This window comes from Enhydra lutris, unplaced genomic scaffold (assembly GCF_002288905.1).
Source record: "Enhydra lutris kenyoni isolate GAN:26980312 unplaced genomic scaffold, ASM228890v2 scaffoldscaffold17, whole genome shotgun sequence".
NCBI lineage: Eukaryota > Metazoa > Chordata > Mammalia > Carnivora > Mustelidae > Enhydra > Enhydra lutris.
In genome coordinates this window covers 4384226-4403735 of record NW_019154101.1, presented here as the reverse complement: position 1 = coordinate 4403735, position 19510 = coordinate 4384226, and the positions used below count along the sequence as shown (strand labels likewise).

General features: G+C 56.1%; 2 protein-coding genes across 2 annotated transcripts; one reads left to right on the top strand and one right to left on the bottom strand.

Annotated features, from left to right (window-relative positions):
- The first annotated feature begins 3199 nt into the window (after nucleotides 1–3199).
- On the top strand, nucleotides 3200–11216 carry LOC111147795 (transmembrane protein 151B). Its single transcript, XM_022504033.1, has 3 exons — nucleotides 3200–3352; nucleotides 5532–5972; nucleotides 7169–11216. The coding sequence occupies exons 1-3, from the start codon at nucleotides 3233–3235 to the stop codon at nucleotides 8294–8296; spliced, it is 1689 nt and encodes a 562-aa protein (XP_022359741.1). The 5' UTR covers nucleotides 3200–3232; the 3' UTR covers nucleotides 8297–11216.
- Nucleotides 11217–11950: 734 nt separating this feature from the next.
- Nucleotides 11951–18999, bottom strand: LOC111147456 (t-complex-associated-testis-expressed 1). The gene is made up of 4 exons (XM_022503467.1): nucleotides 18720–18999; nucleotides 17248–17816; nucleotides 14749–15198; nucleotides 11951–12160 (listed from the first exon to the last, which is right to left on the bottom strand). Exons 1-4 carry the CDS (start codon nucleotides 18997–18999, stop codon nucleotides 11951–11953), a joined length of 1509 nt encoding a protein of 502 aa, XP_022359175.1.
- Nucleotides 19000–19510: the final 511 nt, after the last annotated feature.

Here is a 19510-nt window from a genome sequence, read left to right as displayed (position 1 = left end):
ACAAAGCGGGTCGACTGCCCAGTGGAGTGTGGGGAAGGAAAGGGACTGGAGAGAAGAGAGGTACCCAGTGTGTGTGCTTGGAGGCGTGAATCAAGAGAGAAGCATCGTGGGCAGCCAGGAGGAGATGGCCCACTGCTCTTCATCCCTGTGGAGAACCAGAGTGGAGAATATGGTTGAGCATGAGGCAGTGAGAAGCCATGAGGGGAAAGCCCAAGGAAACTGAAGCATCTCCTTCCCTTGAGGTCAGTGTGACTTCAGAGGTTTTCAACTTCCTCCCCTGACATGTTCCTCTCTCATCCTCAAAGTCTAGAGCAAAAATACAGCCGGGAACTCTAGACCCAGACTACTTGGGCTCAGATCAGGCATTATCACATCCCCATCTTAAAGTTGGGAAGCTGAAACCCAGAGAGGAGAACTGAACCTGCCCAAGATCCAACAGTTAGGAAGAACGGGGGCCAGGTTCTCCTGTCCCTAATCCAAAACTTTGAAAAACATTTTCACTGAAACTTTGTTTCCTTTATAAAGGTCTAAGGAGTTGGGGCATCTGAACCCACCGAAGGACACAAGAATGCAGGAGTATGCAGTGAACCACACTTGCCTTCAGATAGAGGCTGAATTTAAGGAAAAACCTATCCCAATTCAGTCTGGAGTCTCACTTGGAACCTTAACAGGTGTGTACCAGCCCCTTTTCTGGCCACATGAGGTCAGCATTGAGTCACTGATGGCTTCCAGCACCTTGCCGGTATTTTGACAGGAAGCCCTTCAGGGGACACTTCAGAATGGGGAGAGGGATCATGCAGTGCCATTTCGAAAGATGACTTGGGGACTCTGACTCGGGCCTCAGCATGGTCAGGGCCCTGACTTCGCTTCCTCTGCCCCACCAGTCCTCTTTTCTCTCTGCTGTTTTTTTCTGGTTCCCTTTCTAGTGCCCCCACTCCCAGCTTCCACCCACCCCAGCCAGGCTCCTTCTTCAAGAAGCAGGCCCCGTTGCCATGGTGACCAGCTGGTCAGCTGGCTCCTTCCTTGCCCCCTCCCTTCACCCCTCTTTCCCCTGAGCTGCAAGGAAGAGTAATGTGTGTGAATGGAGAAGCGGGGGTTAGTTGTCAGGGGTCCTTTATCTCTTGGGAGCTCTGGGGTTGGCCAAAAGGAGTGGGAAACAGGAGCAAGATTACAACAACTAAATGGGGAGTGGGAGCCTCCTATCTGAGTTAGGAAAGGGTCAGGCTGGGGACTCTGCACTTTGTCTGCAGTGAGGACTGAACTAGGTGGAACAGGCTGAGACCAGAAGAGGGGTTGGAGTTAGATGTGAGGTAGAGTTTCCCACAAAATATGGGTGGGAGGCACTGGAGTGAGCCCCCAAGTGAGAGTCTTCCTCTGCCATGAGAATGAGGGAGAAGCCAGCCTCTTCAGGACCCCACCCTTTCTCTGTTTGGGTCTGGAGGATGGAATGACCCACCCATGGAGTGGAGGAACCTCAGGCTGGATAGTTTGGAAGCAGTAGGCAGTCAGCCAGCGACCTTCACTTTGCCTGGAAAGAGGAGAATAGGCAAATGGAGGCAGGACCAGGATTGGGTTTGTTGGGGGCGGGTGGGAGAGAGGTAGTGGCTCTTCTGCCTCAGGTGGCCATCCCAGCAGATCAGTGCGCTCGCCCCCTGTCCCAAAGACTGGATTATCCAAAACTTTGCCTTAAGCTAACTTCCTACCCACAGATATCCCCATGGCCTTTGTAATGGGAAAGGTCTGGATTCTAGGACTAGCTCTGTGAGTACTAGCTTGTGACCTTAAATAAATCACTCACACTTCTTATACTTTGGTTCCTAGTGGGCAAATAGGGGACCAATTACTATACGTCAAAGACTCTAATGTAGCACTGGGCACACAGCAGGATTCCACAGGGTGCACACATGGATTGAATATGCATACCATTTATACTATTTTATCACAATGATTGGTCCCCCTCCCCATTAGACTTTGTGCTCTTTGAGGGTAGAATATCGTATGTTTCATTTCTGAACAGAGTACACAGTAGGTACCTAATGCCTGTTTATTGAATGGATCCATCCAGGAAATAATGAATGCATGTCAGTTTTCTTTCTGCCTGACCCAGGCAGTACAAGGGAAAAGCAGTGTGGGTGGATGGCAGGAAGGGGTAGGCTACTTGTAGTCACTCAGCCTGGCCTGCGGTCTGTGATTTTGCCTCCCACACCCACAGAAGAAGGGCAGAGCCTTAGAGAGGGTCCAGGTAAATTCTTCAGTGCACAGATGAGGAAACTAAGGCTTAGAGGGGAAGGCACTTGCCCAAGGTCACACAACCGCTTAATGGCAGAGCCAGGATTAAGAACTGGAATTTAGGTTTCCTGTTCTCCAGCCTAGGGCAAGGCACACACTTCATTGCTTCTCTGGGGCTGTTCCTCTAGGGAAGGAAAATGGCTCTGTGAAGGCTGGTTCCCATGTCCTCCCCTCTGCCCTCTGTTAGTCCTTTCTCACATCTAGCTCCAGTCCTTTCTCTTTCACGCGATTCCATCTCTGCGCCCTTGGATCTGGCCTCGGAAGGCTGGCTCCCGCCTTAACCCGTTACCACCCAACTGGAAATAAAGATCTTCCCTAGGGTTCCACGGCTCAATTTACTTTCCCCCACCCTCGGCCCCAGGAACTTGCGGGAACCAACGATGGGGAGGGATGTTGGCTGAACCACTGGTGCCCCCTCCACGGAGAAGGGACAGTAGGAGTTGCGGCACAGATCTTGCCAGGATGGGGGGTGGTGGTGGTGCGGTGAGCAAGGCTGGGAGTGGGGAAGGGGTGCGGGGAGCCCCTGTTGCTTCTTCTCTTTGGGGGGTGGCTATTAGGTAGGCTTGGGGAAGGCGGAGTTTGGGGGGCCGGGGGCGGGGCTCTTGAGCTGGGAGGAAGAGGGGGGGCGCGCTGGCTCCAGCTCGGCTCAGACAAAAGGCGGCGGCGGGAGCGGGCGGGAGGCGGAGCGGCGCCGCGAGGGCCTCAAGGTGACACCCGCCCCCGGCCCCGGCCCCCCCGGCCCGGCCCCCCAGCCCGCCTCCCCACCCCCAGCCCCTAGCCCCCTACCCCCGGTGCCCTTTCCAGGCCCCCTCCCCCCTGGCGGGGGGTGGGGAGCAGCGAGGGCCCCGCCCCCTCCCGCCCCCTCCCCAGGGCCCGCGCAGGATGCCCTCGGCCCCCGGCAGCCCCCCGGGAAGCCCTGAGCTCGACGCACCCCCTCTACGCCATGTCCCCCCCTGGCTCGGCCGCGGGAGAGAGCGCCGGCGGCGGCGGCGGAGGTGGCGGCCCCGGGGTCCCGGAGGAGCCCACGGCGGCGGCGGCGGACGAGGGCCCCGCCCGAGAGGAGGTGAGCACAGGCGGCGCCCCTTCCCCAAGCGCGGCCGCAGCCTGGTCCCCCATCCCCCGCCCCGCGCGGTCCCCGCCGGTTCCGCCGCAGCGCGGCCGGCGCCCCGCACCCCGAGTCGGCCGCCGCAGCCGCAGTCCCGCGCGGATGCCCCCACCGGCGGCCGGAGCTGTCCGCGGTAGCGGGGAAGGGGCTGCGCCGGGGGCGGGGCTCGGGGGGGGTCCTGGGCAGGGGGAGGGGCCTAGGGGCGGAGCCTCGCGGACCCCGGGCGGATGGGGTGGGGACGGTGGCAGGAATCCTGTTTCGCCGAGGGGATTCGATCTTTAAGGCCAGGAAGGGCGACTTGTAGGGGCTACAGAGGCAGGAGAGTACCATGGGGAAATGGTGGTGGTACCTGAACTGTGGTCCTGAGGTCAAGTGTGTAGAGAGGCGATTCCCCCTGGGGTCACTGGGAGTGTGTGCACCTCTCCCTCCCAATGTCCATGCAGTTCCCCCACTCCCAGGGGGTTCCTGAGCCCAGGAATCCTTCAGCGTGTTGGAAATAAGCATTTCCCTAGTCGGGGGCCCCACTCTTCAGTCCTCTGAACCTGGAAACAAAGAGACTAAGGAAGGTGCCAGTAGCACTGCTCTCCCCCCCCCCCCCGGCCTCCCATGCACACTCTTGCACACACATACACACTGCACTAGGGCAGAAGCACGTGGGCAGGGACAGACCTGCAGGTAGAGACCCTTTCAGATGTGTTCTCCGTGGGACACGTGCACACTCAGGCAGGGACACAAAGGTGCACATCTGCACACCCCCCAAGGACAAGGCTCCCGAAAAGGTCCATCTACCCTAATCTTGTTTGTATATGCTGTGTACTACTGCCTAGCCCACCTACCTATCTGCACTTCCAGATCTTTCCTCTCATTTCACAGGCCCAGGGCCCACTGCCTGTGACTGTGCCCTTCCTTTCCACCCTTTTCTCCCTTCCTGTGGCTAGCCTCCAGGTCAGGCCTGGGGAACTGGAGGAAATCAGGATCTCAGCAGGGGGGTGTTTGTGTTGAGGGGTGGGGGGGGTTCCTTAAAGATAGACAGCAGGGAGGAGAAGTGGGAAAGCACAGCCCACCACCAGAAATCCAACTCAGTTCTCATCTACTAAGTGGTTGCTGGGTGCCAGCTCCATGGTAGGCACCCAGGAGAACTGAGACCCTGACCTCAGGAGCGCCCAGTCTAGATGTGTAAACAACTCACTGGGGTGACCATAGAACAGAATGGGCCAAGTGTTTTAATAGGCCCCCCAGAGAGCTCCAGGAATCATTTTGACAAATGACTGGACTGCAGATGTCTCCCTCCCTACCCCTGTGACCCAGTGCCTCATCCCCGTCCCCCAGCCACTTGCCTCTGCCCTTCTGGATATCTCCTTCTGAAATGCCTTCTACTCAGAGATGCCTCTCATCTTAGAACAGGGAAGGATGTTAGGGTCCAGGAAGGAGACTTACAGAGGGGGCCTCCAGGTCAGAATGTGGGGAGAGTCAGAGCTTGATGTCTCCTGGGCACCCCCCCCACCCCTCCAAAGGAGGTATGAGACTAATTGTCTGTGAGGGATGGGGAGATGGATGGGTCAAAGAGGACTGGCTCCTCCAGAACCCAGGACTCAAAGAACCAGGAAGATGTGAGGGCCCCACCTGTTAAGTGGGAAGGTGTTGTCAAATGGGTCCCTCCCTGCTTTCCTGAAACACCTGGAAGGAGTCCTGGCTGGGGACCTGCCTTCACTGATGCCTGTCTGTCCTCCCTTGTCTTCCCCATCCACACCTCCTGTTTCATGGCCATCTAACATCTGTCTTTGGACTCTGTTTCTCTGGGTGTCATCCTATCCATCTGTGTCTTCTCTGCCACCCGGGCCTCCTCCCTCCACCTCTGGCTCCCATCCCTCTCTGCCTTTTGGGGTGTCTGTCTCTCTCTGCACGTCCCTGTATTGGCATTCTGTTCTCTTTCCCTGCCCCTGTGTCTCACTCGGGTCATTTCCTCATTTATCTTTGGTCCTCGGCTCCCCTCTCGGTCTTACCTTTCCTCCCCACATCCCTGTCTGCCTGTCATCTCTGATGCTGGCTTCCACACCTCCATCCATCTCTGTGCTGGGTCCTGCCACTCCGTCTCACTTCCCATTCATCTTGGACCTTCCCCTGCCCATCTGAGCAGCAGCGTCCCATCCAGCCCTCTTTCACCAAGTCCCTCTGCCGTGAGTCCCACTGGAAGTGCCTGCTGCTCTCGCTGCTCATGTACGGCTGTCTGGGGGCCGTGGCCTGGTGCCACGTGACCACGGTGACCCGCCTCACCTTCAGCAGCACCTACCAGGGCAACAGCCTCATGTACCACGACAGCCCCTGCTCCAACGGCTATGTCTACATCCCCCTGGCCTTCCTGCTCATGCTGTACGCCGTCTACCTGGTGGAGTGTTGGCATTGCCAAGCCCGCCATGAGCTGCAGCACCGTGTTGATGTGAGCAGCGTGCGGGAGCGTGTGGGCCGCATGCAGCAGGCCACGCCCTGTATCTGGTGGAAGGCCATCAGCTACCACTATGTCCGCCGCACCCGCCAGGTCACGCGATACCGCAATGGAGACGCCTACACCACCACCCAGGTGAGGGGTTGGAGGGGAGCACAGGCCAGTCCAAATGGGAGGGGGGTGCTGGGACCTGACGGACTACCCCCCAGGGGGAGGAGCACAGGCAGCAGTGAGTTCTTATGGACACTGAAACAGGAGGGCAGTAACAACCGTAATAATAATAATGGTAAACACCAACAACCAGGCTCTGCCCGATGTACGTGATAATACTGCATCATTGCTTTAATCCTCATTACAACCCTTTGAGGTAGGTAACTACTACCCACATTTTACAGATGAGGAAACTGAGGCCTGGAGAGGTTAAGTACCCTGCTCAAAGTCAAACAGCTAGTATGTGGTGGAGCTGGGATTTGAACCCAGGCAGTCTGGTTCCAGGGTCTGTAATGCTTAGTGCGTAATGGCTGGAGATGGGTTCCCATGCATTATCTCACAGCATGCTCTCACCCGTTCAGTGAGGTGGCTGCTACCAGGTCCTCTTTCAAAGGTAAGGAATCCTAAGCTCAATGACTTGCCCAAGGTCTGCAGCTTCTAAGAGGTAGTGCTAGACTCAAACACAGGGCCCTGGATCCCAAGTCTGAGGCTCCCAGAGGTGGGAGTCTGCTGGCAAAGAGGCGGAGGTAGGCACGGGAGGCCCCATGGAAAGGTGGGGGTGGGGGCTAATTAGCATAGCCTGGACCCGCCAGAATTAGGCATTATTAGAACCCTGCGGGAAGAGATTTTTCTCAGGGAAGGGTGACCTCCGTCTCTGTATTGGGATGGGTAAACAGAAGCCTGGGGCCTGTGAGAATCAGGGATGGGTGAGAGCTAAGGTGGGAACAGGTAGACCGGTCGACAGGGCGCTCCTCGGCCCACTGGGGAACACACTTGTAAAAGGAAAGAAGGGGCAGCGTGAGTCTTGGGAGATGGGGCAAAAAGGTCGGGCAAACCCGACGGGCAGTTCAAGGCCAGCGCCTGACCCCCTGAAGAAGCAGCGCTTAATTCAAATTAGCATGCACACCGGGAGGTCTGAGTTCCCGCCGGTCCTCCTCTCTAACCGAAGACGCTGAGGGCCCGCGTGGCTCTGCAAAGCAGATGATAAGATCCCACCCGGCTCCAAGCGGGCTCGAAAGCGGGGCGGGCTCGGGGTTTGAGCGGGCAGCAAGAGCGGCGCGATGGGGCGGACGAGGGTGAGCCGACAGAAGCGACTCCCGCCGCCCTCCCCGGCGCCGTAGGTCTACCATGAGCGCGTCAACACGCACGTGGCGGAGGCCGAGTTCGACTACGCGCGCTGCGGCGTCCGCGACGTGTCCAAGGCGCTGGTGGGGCTGGAGGGCGCGCCGGCCACGCGCCTGCGCTTCACCAAGTGCTTCAGCTTCGCCAGCGTGGAGGCCGAGAACGCCTACCTGTGCCAGCGCGCGCGCTTCTTCGCCGAGAACGAGGGCCTGGACGACTACATGGAGGCGCGCGAGGGCATGCACCTCAAGAACGTGGACTTCCGCGAGTTCATGGTGGCCTTCCCGGACCCAGCCCGGCCGCCGTGGTACGCCTGCTCTTCGGCCTTCTGGGCCGCGGCGCTGCTGACGCTGTCGTGGCCGCTGCGCGTGCTGGCCGAGTACCGCACGGCCTACGCGCACTACCACGTGGAGAAGCTCTTCGGCCTGGAGGGCCCGGGCTCGGCGAGCAGCGCGGGCGGCGGCCTGAGCCCCAGCGACGAGCTGCTGCCCCCGCTGACGCACCGCCTGCCGCGGGTCAACACGGTGGACAGCACGGAGCTCGAGTGGCACATCCGCTCCAACCAGCAGCTGGTGCCCAGCTACTCCGAGGCGGTGCTCATGGACCTGGCGGGGCTGGGGGCGCGCTGCGCGGGGGCGGTGGGCGGCGGGTACGCGCCCGCGTGCCGCTACGGCGGGGTGGGCGGCCCGGGCGCGGCGGGCGTGGCCCCGTACCGGCGCAGCTGCGAGCACTGCCAGCGCGCTGTCAGCAGCTCGTCCATCTTCTCGCGCAGCGCGCTCAGCATCTGCGCCAGCCCGCGGGCGGGCCCCGGGCCCGGTGGCGGCCCGGGCTGCGGGGGCAGCCGCTTCTCGCTCGGCCGCCTCTACGGCTCCCGACGCAGCTGCCTGTGGCGCAGCCGGAGCGGTAGTGTCAACGAGGCCAGCTGTCCCACCGAGCAGACGCGCCTGTCGAGCCAGGCCAGCATGGGTGACGACGAGGACGACGACGAGGAGGAGGCCGGGCCGCCGCCACCCTACCACGACGCCCTCTACTTCCCGGTACTCATCGTGCACCGGCAGGAGGGGTGTCTGGGCCACAGCCACCGGCCGCTGCACCGCCACGGCTCCTGCGTAGAGACCTCACTGTGACCTCCGCCCCTCCTCCCCCGCCAGGCCCTCCGTCCTCCCTCCTGTCCCCCGTCGGACTGTGTCCCTGGCTTGTAGCAGGGGGAGTCGTGATGGTGACTGAGGCTGTGCTGGGCGCGGCGCGGGGAGCCAGGAGGCGAGGGTGCGCCGGACGGACCCCGATGGGGTCCGGACCCTCCGCCTTTCCTGTACATAAAGAGACCGATGGGTGGGAGGGGATCGGCGGCTCTGGAGAAGCCCCAGCCCGGGCACAGTCGGCTCTTCCAGCCCGCCGCTCGGTTCTTAGGGGGACACCTCACCTTCTTCCACGCACACTCTCACACTCGCGATTTCCCGTCCAGCCTTTCAATGGATCTTCTGTTAGTGGCGACTGTGCTGTGTGGCACCGCGTGGGGCCCGCCTCAAGGGCGAGGCTTTGGCTATGCAGCGGGGAGGTTTAGAGGCGTGGGGAAGGGGAACTGGGGCTTTCCTTCCTTCGCTGCCTAGCCCCACCAGAGCCTTTCCCTGCGGAGGGAGCGGTGGTGAACAGCAGGGCTGGCTTCCAACCAGCTAATGAATTTAGCGGGTCTGAGACTGGGGCCAGATGTCAGCCCCGGCGCTCCATCTCAAAACCGTGCAAATGTTGCTATCCTCTTCTTGGCGCTGGCCCCAAACATCGGGGTTTCCTTTCTGTCACTCTCCACTGCTGTTTATTTAGCTGGGTCCCTGGAGTGTGGGTCCTGGAGGGACTGCACTCACACTGCTTGCGGCACCCTCCTCCCTTCCCTCTTGCTCTCTGGCCCTGAAGAACAGTTGCCCAGGGAGGAGGGAGGCAAAATGTGGACAGTATGCACCTCAGTCCTGTCTCTAAATTCTGCAGCGTCCTGGCCTGGGTTCTGGGAGGGCTCTCCCTTCAGAGGAGTGGGATACTGCCACACACGATCATTAAAGCTGGTCAAGATAAATGCGTGGGTGGGAAGAGTGGGAGACAGACCCAGGTGGCAAAGGGGAATTCTCATAGCAGGTGGGAGTGGGCAGTGGAGGGAGACGGAAAGGACCGCCAAAGGTAGGGGTTTCTGGGATGAAACCTTTTCCTTGCCTTCCCCAGACTTGTGGGGGATGGTGGTGTGAAGAGCGGTTTGTGCCCCCACACATTACCTCTGCAGGGCTGAGGTTGTCTTCATGAGTCCTGGCTGGAGAAATACTCAATTCTAGGGGCAGGGTCAGAGGCGGAAATTCTCTAAATCTTGCCCAACCCCTCTGTCATCTATCCCATGTGCTGAAGCCCTGCAGCGTGCCCCAGGGTCTTCCAAAGGACACCCTGCTACCTGCTGTTCTCCTAAAGCTCTGAGGCAGCCTTTTCTCCCCCAGCACTCCCACCCTGATGTGCTTCAGTGTGCATGTCTATGTGCCCCCTGCCCTCCCAACCCCCCTGCCTAATGCGTTCCCAGTGGACTCAGTGCCCAGGGACTGAGCTCACATTTCAAGCTGGAGAGGATAACCCTGGGGCCCGCCAGCATCGCTCACCCCTGATGCTCCTCACTTCACCGGAGCCGCCAGAGCTCCTTCTTCCCCTCCTTGAGCCTCCTCTCCCATCTTCCTCCAGCCTAGCCAGGACTACACCTGCCAAGGGCATGACTGCCACCTATGCAACATCTCTGGCTCCCCGTACCCCTTCCCCCAGGGGACTTGGGAGGTTTGGATTGTGGGGACACCATGGCCCATGGCCCATTGGGATTGAGCTTTACTTTCCTGTGGAGATGGCTAAGTGGGAAGGCAGAGGCAGCTGGAGAACAGGAGGCTTGGGCAGGAGGGAACAGCTGCCCACTGAGTTTCCCTGGGCCTGGGCACCCGTGGCCACCTGACTGCTGTCACTGAACCTGCCTGAACCCTGAGTCTGTGCTCCTTGGGGCCCTGGCGGTTGGAGCACCCCTCTTTCCTCTGAAGGGACATCTGTGAGGTCCAGGTGGTGAGCTGTGGCCTCAGGCCCCAGTTCTTGGCCAGCTGGCCCCGGATGTCATGCCCTTGTGTGGAGGCAGCCTGGCCACTTCCCGGCTCCAAAGAGGGAGGGACTCAGCTCCTTCTCCCTCAGGCCCATTACTGAGATGGAGCCTGAGCTAGGAGGAGGGGATGGGGGAACCCTGTTATTATTTTTGCCTGTATTGACCATTTCTGCCTAGGTCTTCTTACACAGAAAGCCTCACCTTCCACACACGCACAGACTTAGAGAGAAACTGATTCTTTGGTCTATTTTCTTGGTAGCTTTATTGATTGCCAGGGAAAACGAAAACCAGAAAATTAATTAATCTCTAAAATTAAACTTTACACTGAATGTTCTTGTTTCTCTAATTAGAACTTCTGCTAGCAGCTGTGGCTATGTACACACACACGCACACACACACACACACACTCTCACACACACCCTCACATCTACACGTTTGCACTCCAGAACTGTCAGAGGGTGTCAGGCACAGACAGACTCTAGGTTGCCCAGACAGGCACACAAGTGCAGTCGCTCCCAAGCCCCCTTTGGTGCTCTGCATGGCGCCTGCTGTTGGAAGGAGTCCCTGGGGAGCAGGCACCCCTGGGCTGTGGCTGCAGCCCATGACCCATCCTGTGGAAAGACCACAGGTCTGGAGGCTCTGGACCTCTCAGCGGGAGGAGGAGGGGAGATGGGGCTCAGCCTGAATCTGTCAGGTCCTCCTGTGGCCCTGGGGGCTGATGTGACTTCTGTGGGCAGCCACAGAACCATGGGGACTCTTGGAGGGCCACTGGAAGGCTCCATATGTGCTGAGGACAAGGGCTTGTGGGGTGGGCTGGGCCTGGCTGGGGAGAAGACAGGTCTCTGTCATTTGGGTGCATCACACTGTGGCCTTTCTGTCGTGGATTTCCAAGCGCAAAGATTGTACAAATCAAACTGGTGGATAATAAAGTTGCGGATGACTCACTGACTTCCCTCCCCAGTGTGGCACCTCCCCCACGCTCTACTCCCAGTGGAAGCTCCCTGGTGGGGGCAGTGGTCTGAGTCCCTCCTGTCACCTCTGTTTCCCCCTTGCTGGGTTGTGGGGGGTGGGGTGGGGTGAGAATTAGGGGATGGAATGGCCTTTAGAACGGATCACTTTAGCAGAGTCAGTGAGTCAAGGAACAGCAAGGTAGCATTGACAGGGGTGAGGGTAGAAGAGCCAGGCAAAGCCTTGCAGTAGCCCAGGGAGAGAGAGACTGAGAGTGTGCGTGTGCCCACGTGTGCAGGCACGCACATGTTTAAAGGTAAAGAAGTCCAGCACCTATTTACTAGAGAGGAAAATGGTCAAGGGAAAGGGGTAGAGTAGGTAAGGGAGATGGGCAATTTCCATGGGAGAGTCTGGGCTGGCACAGGGTTTCAGAATCTTCTCTGCCTCCCCTAACCCTGGAAGAAGACAGTCATTTCAGGGGTTCTGGTAATATCCTCTTCCAGGGTACAGAGGATGGGTCCCACTTCATACCCCTCTCTCCCCCTATCCCAGTCCCCTCCCCCCTTCAGGACTTTTCCCACATCACCCTTGATCACTCTCCCCAAGGGTATCTGTGGTCTCTCCCTTCTAATGTGTCACTCTACAGCAGGCATGACCGAGCATGAAATGAGGAGGGGGCTAGGGCAGTGGCCCAGGTCCCAACACTGCCCCAGCCCTGTCCCCCACCTTATCCCACAGGGTTCTCAGGGCCCTTGGCAATGATTGGGGACATGAATTGGCCAGGATTCAAGGTCCGCTGGCGGGCAGCTTCCCGGTTGGCACAGAGGGCCTGGCCAATGAGGTACTCGCTCTCCTGGGCTACATCTGACAGGCGCAGGTCAAACTCCAGGAGGGTCTTGTTTTCTAACATGCCTTCCAGGAGCTGCTTCCCGCCATCCTGGGAGGAGAGGAGTACAAGGGAGGGGGCCATTTCATATCACTACCCAGGATCACCCTCGCACATGTGTGTACACACACATACATACATTTATACAAGGATGTGACTAGAATGAGTTTCACAAAACAATGGTTAACCTTTTGTGCAGCACACTAATGTGTTCTATGCTATCCTATCCCATCCCATTCTATTCTATAAGAAAAACGGTGATCAAGACTTACTAAATTGATTTTTCAACCCTCATGGTTTGAAAAACATGGCTCTGTGACAATAATGGTAATGGCCCTCCCCCGATTCAGCCATGGGTGTGTGAGACAAATATGACTAATGACATTTGAGGAGGACCTATAGAGGGAGTGGCTTCTGGGAAGGCTCTTCTCCCTCTGAAAAGAGAACAAGAGAGAGGGGTGCTCTCCCTTTCTCTGCCTCTGAGCATGGCCCTATGTGAGGAGCAGCAGCCATCTTGGGACCATGAGAGAAGCACCCAAGAGAATATGGCCATGTGGCTGGGTGGGCAGAGCAGATGGTGGCAGTGAGCCGGCGAATTTATCAACTCCAGATGCCCCTTACCCTGGGGCTTCTGATTATGGGACATAATGAATATTGTTTAAGCCATTTCCTGGTTCAGGTTTGTTATTTGTAGCCAAAAGCACCCCTAGTGGAGACGTGCATGTGTGTGTGAGAGAGAGAGAGAGATTGAGCAAGACTGTTCTCTCGATGGAGGGTATTCCTCACTAGTCCTCACAGCTCCAGCTGCTTTTGGGCTGGGTGGGCCATGCTCGATGTAAGACTTATGTGAGAGGCAGAATGGTTGTGTTCCATGGTTTTGACCCAAGAGCAAAGCCAGCTTAATGGGTTGCAGATGCATTAAAAAAAAAATGAAGTAGAATAGAAAATAAAGGAAAATATCCGCATGTATCACAAGCACTAAAAATACATTTCAATGATACTATATTGATGGATATGTTCACTAGGTGTTCGTGTAAACTGCATTTCTTATTCTGAGACTTGGTCAAGAAAATGAGAGACATCATCTATCAGAAAGGACCCAGGTGGGGCGCATGGGTGGCTCAGTGGGTTAAGTGTCTGACTGCTGTTTTCTGCTCAGGTCATGATCTCAGGGTCCAGAGATCCAGCCCAGCATCAAACTCTGTGCTCAGCTGGGAGTCTGCTTGAGATTCTCCGTCTCCCTCTGCCTCTGCCCCTTGAGCACACACTCTCTTTTTCTCTCAAATAAATAAATAATCTCTTTTTAAGAAATATTTTATTTATTAGAGAGAGAGAGAGAGAGAGAGAGAGCGTGCATGAGTGGGGGAGGGGAAGGGGGAAAAGCAGAGGGAGAGGGAGAAGCAGACTCCCTGCTTAGCAGGGAGCCTGATATGGAGCTTGATCCCAGGACCCTGAGATCATGACCTGAGCTGAAGGCAGACATTTAACTGACTGAGACACCCAGGCGCCCCAAATAAATAAATCTGGTATTCAACCAGTCCTGAGTTTGAATCACAGCCCTGCCACTCTCTACTGACTGGGTGCTCTTGGGCAATTCACTAGCCTCTCTGAGACTCAATTTTCCATCTGTAAAGTGGGGTTAAGAATACACATTCTGGGGCACCTGCATGGCTCAGTGGGTTAAAGCCTCTGCTTTCACCTCAGGTCATGATCCTAGGTCCTAGGATCAAGCCCCCATTGGGCTCTCTCCTCAGCATGGAGCCTGCTTCCCCCTCTCTGCCTGCCTCTCTGCCTACTTGTGATCTCTGTCTGTCAAATAAACAAACAAATAAATCTTTAAAAAAAAAGAGTACACATTATAGGGGTGCCTGGGTGACTTAGTCAGTTGTGTCCAACTCTTGATTTCAGCTTAGGTTGTGATCTCAGAATCATGAGATCAACCCCTGTGTCAGGCTCCTGGCTCAGCCAGGAGTCTGCTTAAGATTCTCTCCCTCTCCCTCTCCTTCTGCCCCTCCCCCACCTCTCTCTCTCTCTCTCTCTCTCTCTCTCTCTCTCTCTCTCTGTCTCGGAAGTAAATAAAAAAATCTTACAGGAAAGAAAGAAAGAGAGAAAGAAAGAATTCATATTCTATTAGGGGCGCCTGGCTGGTCCAATTGGTACAGCATGCAACATTTTATCTTAGGGTTGTGAGCTCGAGCCCCATGTTGTATGTAGAGATTACTTAAAAACAAAACCTTCAAAAAAGGGGGGAAAAAAAGGAATACACATTCTGCTAGATAACCAGAAGGAATAAAGGAACACTGAGGGATATCAGTGCCTAGCATAGGATATAACCCTGTATAACAGTAACAGCTAGCGAGACTGATATCCTAGCCAGCGCCTGCAATGTTAACTGCTTTACAACTCATCCTCCGAGAAACAACTAGTATCCCACTTAGAAGTAGATACTATTATTATCCCCATTTTACAGATAAGGACATGGAGGCCCAAAAAGGGTAAGTAATTTCACCAAGTGCAAAATGGCAGAGCTGTGATTAGAACGAGGTGAAGTCTGTGTTGTTAAGAATTACCCTGGAAGCACCCCAAGGCAGTTGGATCCCACACCCACCTCCCAAAGGCCCCAGAAGGTTACGGCTTACCAGCCCGATGTGGTTGCAGGAGAGGTTGATGCTGGTGAGCGTGGTGTTGACGGCAAGCACCTGGGACAGCAGCGTGGCAGTGGGCTCAGACAGTTCATTGCCCCCGAGGTGCAGGGTGGTGAGGCACCTGTTGGTCTGCAAGGCATGGGCAAGTGCCTGGCCGCCCTCATCCTCGATGCAGTTGAGGCGCAGGTTGAGGGAAATGAGGCTGGTGTTGTGTGCTAGGGCGTGAGCCAGAGACTGGGCACCAGGTGCCCGCACCTGGTTGTTGGCCATGTTGAGCACGCGTAAGTGGCTGTGGCTCAGCAGCTTGGCTGCAGCACGTGCGCCCCGATCACCGATGAGGTTGTGCGACAGGTCCAGCTCCTCAAGGGCAGGGTGATCTAGGAGGCTACGAATTAGGATGCGGGCCTTGTCATCGTTCACCTTGCTTCGGGTCAGCCTGAAGATCTGTGGGCAGGTAAAGGGTATGCGGCAGCTGGCAGCCAGGGAGAATCTGCCTGTCTGCCTGCCTTCTGCAGGTGGGGGGGGGCAGGGAGGCCTGAGGTCCTGCTCACCTGCTGTTGGCCCCCTGAGTGGCCTTTGGGCACAGCAGAAATCCCCCACATGGCAGATCAGTGCAGACCTGACGGAGGGCAATAGAAGGAAACCCTAGCATTTATCAAGAAATTACATGCTGGACATACTGCTAGAAGGTATCATAACCATTACCTCGAACCCTCAGCAACCTAGGTACTTTACAGATAGAAAATGAAGGCTTAGGGTGGATGGATCATTTGTTCAAGGTCACATGGTGATCAAGCCCCAGAGGCAGGTTTGAATACGGGTCTGTCTGATGCCCCAGCCCCTCGTTCTGCCCTCTTCAGCTGGCTAAGATCCACCATGGCAAGGAGAGGAACTCTTGGAGGGAGATGCCAGGGTAAGAACCAGGGTGAGAGACAGGAAATGGAAGGATGAAGAGAAAAGATGAAAGAATGGGGTAGGACTAGCGTGGGGAATACTGGAGATGGGAGCTCTAACCCTCCCCCTTCTCACCAGCTCCCTCCACTCCTCCCTCTTCCTTGAGGCCTCTCCACCCTCTTCCTGTCCTTCAGTCCCCTTTCTTTACGTCCCTTTCGGCCAACTTAGAGCCTCTTGTCCCTCTTGTCATTTCATTGCACCTATCTGGCAGAGCTCCAACTCTGGATCAACCCCACTCTCTGTTTGCTGCATATCTGTGCCCAAGCAACCAAGATGATGGAAAATGTCACATGACAGGACTGGTTGTTATTGCCGGAACCACCAAGAGACCCTCAATGCTGTGTTCCAACTCAGCCCTGTTTCTCTGGACAACCTACTCTCTCCTCCTCTAAAACAATAATTTCAACCTTCTCCAGATTCCTCAAACTTCAGGGGATAGTGATTCAAAACCCTACAGCCTCCTTTCAGCAATTAAGTCTCCTCCGACCACCCTGGCCATTCAATGAGAACCCCTCATTTTCCTAATACCAAACAGTAGCCCACTGCTACCCACCACATCCACTCTCTCCTCTGCCCAGAGCCAACTGTCCCACCACCTTCCTCAATCCCACCCCTCCTGCAATCTCAGGAACCTTCCTTGTTCAGCGAACCTGTGCCTTTCTCCTGGACTCAGCTGCTTTCTTGCTATTGGAAGGAGCTTTACACTGGTTTTAAACACATGCCAATATATTTTTAAGAAAACCCCAACCCTTCATGTATTACTGATTTCCCCTTCGCCCCCTTCACAGCCAAGTTCTTGAAAAAGCTGATCACAGCCATCCTGTTTCCTCACTTCCCACTCTTTCCATAAACCACTAGGATCTGGTCCCTGTTTCTGGCACTCCACTGACAGTTCCATCTCTGTGACCTCCAGGTTTGCTAAATTTGGTCCTTAGCATCACTCCCCCCCACATTGCTGCCTTCCCCTTTTCTTGAAACGCACCCCTCCCTTGGCTCTGTGACTCAGGGCCACATCCCCCTTTTCCTCTTTCTCTGATTTTTGGGCAGGCTTTCCCCCTTCCAACCAGAATATTTGGGACATACTTTACTAAAAAAAATTATTCGTTGTGTATTTGAGTTTCAAATTTAACTGGATGTCTTGTATTTTTTATTTGCTAAATCTAGCAAGCCTATCCTAGTTGTAATTTCACATTTACATGATTGCTGATGAGTGCCTTTTATCCCACCAGACTGTTAGCTCCAGAGGGCACAAATAGTATAATTTCGCTCCCTCTTGAATCTTCAGCACCTAGGATAGGGCCTGGGGAGCAAGTGTTCCTTGGATGAGTAAATGGCTCCTGAATTGGGAGGACAGTGCCTTGTTCATCTTAGCATCCCCAGGATCCAGCTTGGTGCCCAGTGCATTCAAAGACACTTGGTCAGTGAATAAGAAGGAAATAAGAGGGAGAAGATGGGGATGGAGGAGGAGGAACAGGAGGGGAGAGGGAATCAGACAGGCGCTGAGAGTGGGAGGTGGGGGAAGGCAGGGCCGGCTGGTACCTTGAGGGTGTGGCATGCCTTGATGGTGGCCGCCAGCGAGTGGCAGTCCCGGTAGGTGAAGAGGAAGAGGTTCCACTCAAAGTTCATGCCACAGTCCTTGACCCCGTACACCAGGTCCAGCTCCTCCAGGTGGCTCAGGCCAGCCACCAAGTCACACAGCTGGTAGTGGTCCGTGGCGGGCTCCTCCATCTCCACCTCGCTGCCGGAGTCGGACAGCTCCCCGCTCCGGGGTTGGGGCGGGAGCCGCACCGGCGGAAGGAACTGGTCCACGCGCAGCCCGCGCACGTAGTTTCCGCAGAGCGGCAGCAGGTCGAGGATCACGGCAGGGTCCGTGGTGCTCGGGATGAACTGTTTGATCAGGTTCCCCAGGTGCCGCTCGAAGAACAGGCGCTTCCAGCTGCCGCCGTGCCTGGCCACGTGGCACACGGGCCAGCGCTGCTCGCAGCAGCGGCGCCAGTAGTTCTCGTCGTCGATCAGGTTGGCGGTCACTGCCAGCGGCAGGTCGGGTGACAAGTGGTTCAGCACCTTCTGCTGGTGCTCTGGAAGCAGCCGCTTCAGGATAGGGTTGTCTTTGGGAACAGGAAGGAAAGCAGGAGTCACAGTGTTGGGGAGCCTTCTGCCTGATGCCAGCGGCCGGGCCTGCCTATGGGCACCAAGGGAATGCAAGACCCTCCCTGGCCCTCAGGGAGCCTCAGTCAGAGAGGGGAGACAGCCTTTACTCCTAGGGAGGCTCAGTCTGAGGGGGGAGATGCAGCCCCAGGCTTTGGGTGTTCCCTGCCTGAAGGTGGACAGCTTAGTATCTGGTTTCCCAGAGCTCCCAGTGTAAGCAAGGATCTCTGGTCTAGCCCTCAGTGATCACTTGGTCTGATGCAGGAGATAATCCTGAGTTCTGAGATTCCCAAATGATTTGATTCATTCATCTTAAAGCAAGAAGATGTTTGAGCACCTACTGTGCACTAGACACTGTTCTAAGGGGTGTGGATATAAGAGTGAACAAGACAGAGGGAACCACTCCCCCTTGGGAGAGGAGGCAGACAGTAAATCAGTCAGGCGAATATATTGTAGGTCAGGGGGTTGTAGGTGCTGTAGATAATATGATGATCCTGCCCTCAGAGCACCCCATCTGCTAGGAGAGGCTGGCTGCTCATCTTTGCAAAGGATGGCCATTTGCAGAGCACAGAGTACAGAACAAACCAAGAACATACACACACTGGGGAAGGCCAAGGGAATGGAGGATGGTCCACCAGGGAGGGCTTACTGGAGGAGGTGTTCTGTAAATACGGTTTGGGCTGGGTTTTGCCAGAGAGAATGGGAAAGTTGTCCACCCCCCGCCCCCCAAGCGGGACAGCCATGTTGAGAAAGGCTGGGGCTGCCCCAGGACCCAGCCTCTGAAGCCGAGCCTCTGGGCAGTCCCCACCCAACCTGTCCTACCCCTGGCCTTTCTCTTCTGCCCAGGGTGGGGACAAACTCACTGTGGAAGTTCTTGACGATGTGCTGAATGCAGAGCTCTGTGAGGAGGGGAACGGTGGCCAGGGACCACTCGGGATCCTCGGCTATAATCCGGCGCATCCGACGTACTTTGGTCCCAGAATTCCAGCCCTTGGACTTGCTATGGGGTGGGATGATTGAGGGCTTTGAGGGCTGGGGGCCTGCACTCGAAGTCTGGCCTGCAGTGGAGAACTTGTCCTGCATGGAGATTGAGGATCGGCTGGGGACCAACAACAAGGTCGATGTCGCTAGGGTTTCCTGCATATTGTGGACTGGCAGCTTCCGGACAGGTAGTCCCTTGGCAATGGCCTTGTGATGAGGAGTGCCTCACACGGGCAGGTCCTTAATGCCTGTGGGAACCTGGAGGGAGAGGAGGGGTGCAGGGCTTAATTTTGGAGGGCCTCAGTGGATGTTTAGCAAGAGAGGTAGCACAGAGTGGTTCTCAAGGGTCCATCTCTGGAGTAGACAAGATCCGGGCACAAATCCCACTGGCTAGCTGTGTGGCCCTGGGCAAGTTACTGAGTCTCTTATAGTTTCATGTGCCTCCTCTGTGAAATGAGGATGGTAGTTACCTCTAAGAGAAGCAGGACAAGTGAATAATGTAAAATAACGCATCCAAAGAGGCATAGTATACTGTGACCCGTACAACTATAGCAAGGGGCAGGCCCACATTTTGGGCAATAATACACACACAGCAATGGTAAGTAATTGATACATGTTGGACACTTACTTAGGTACTTACTTTAAAAAAATATTTATTGTATTTATTTTACAA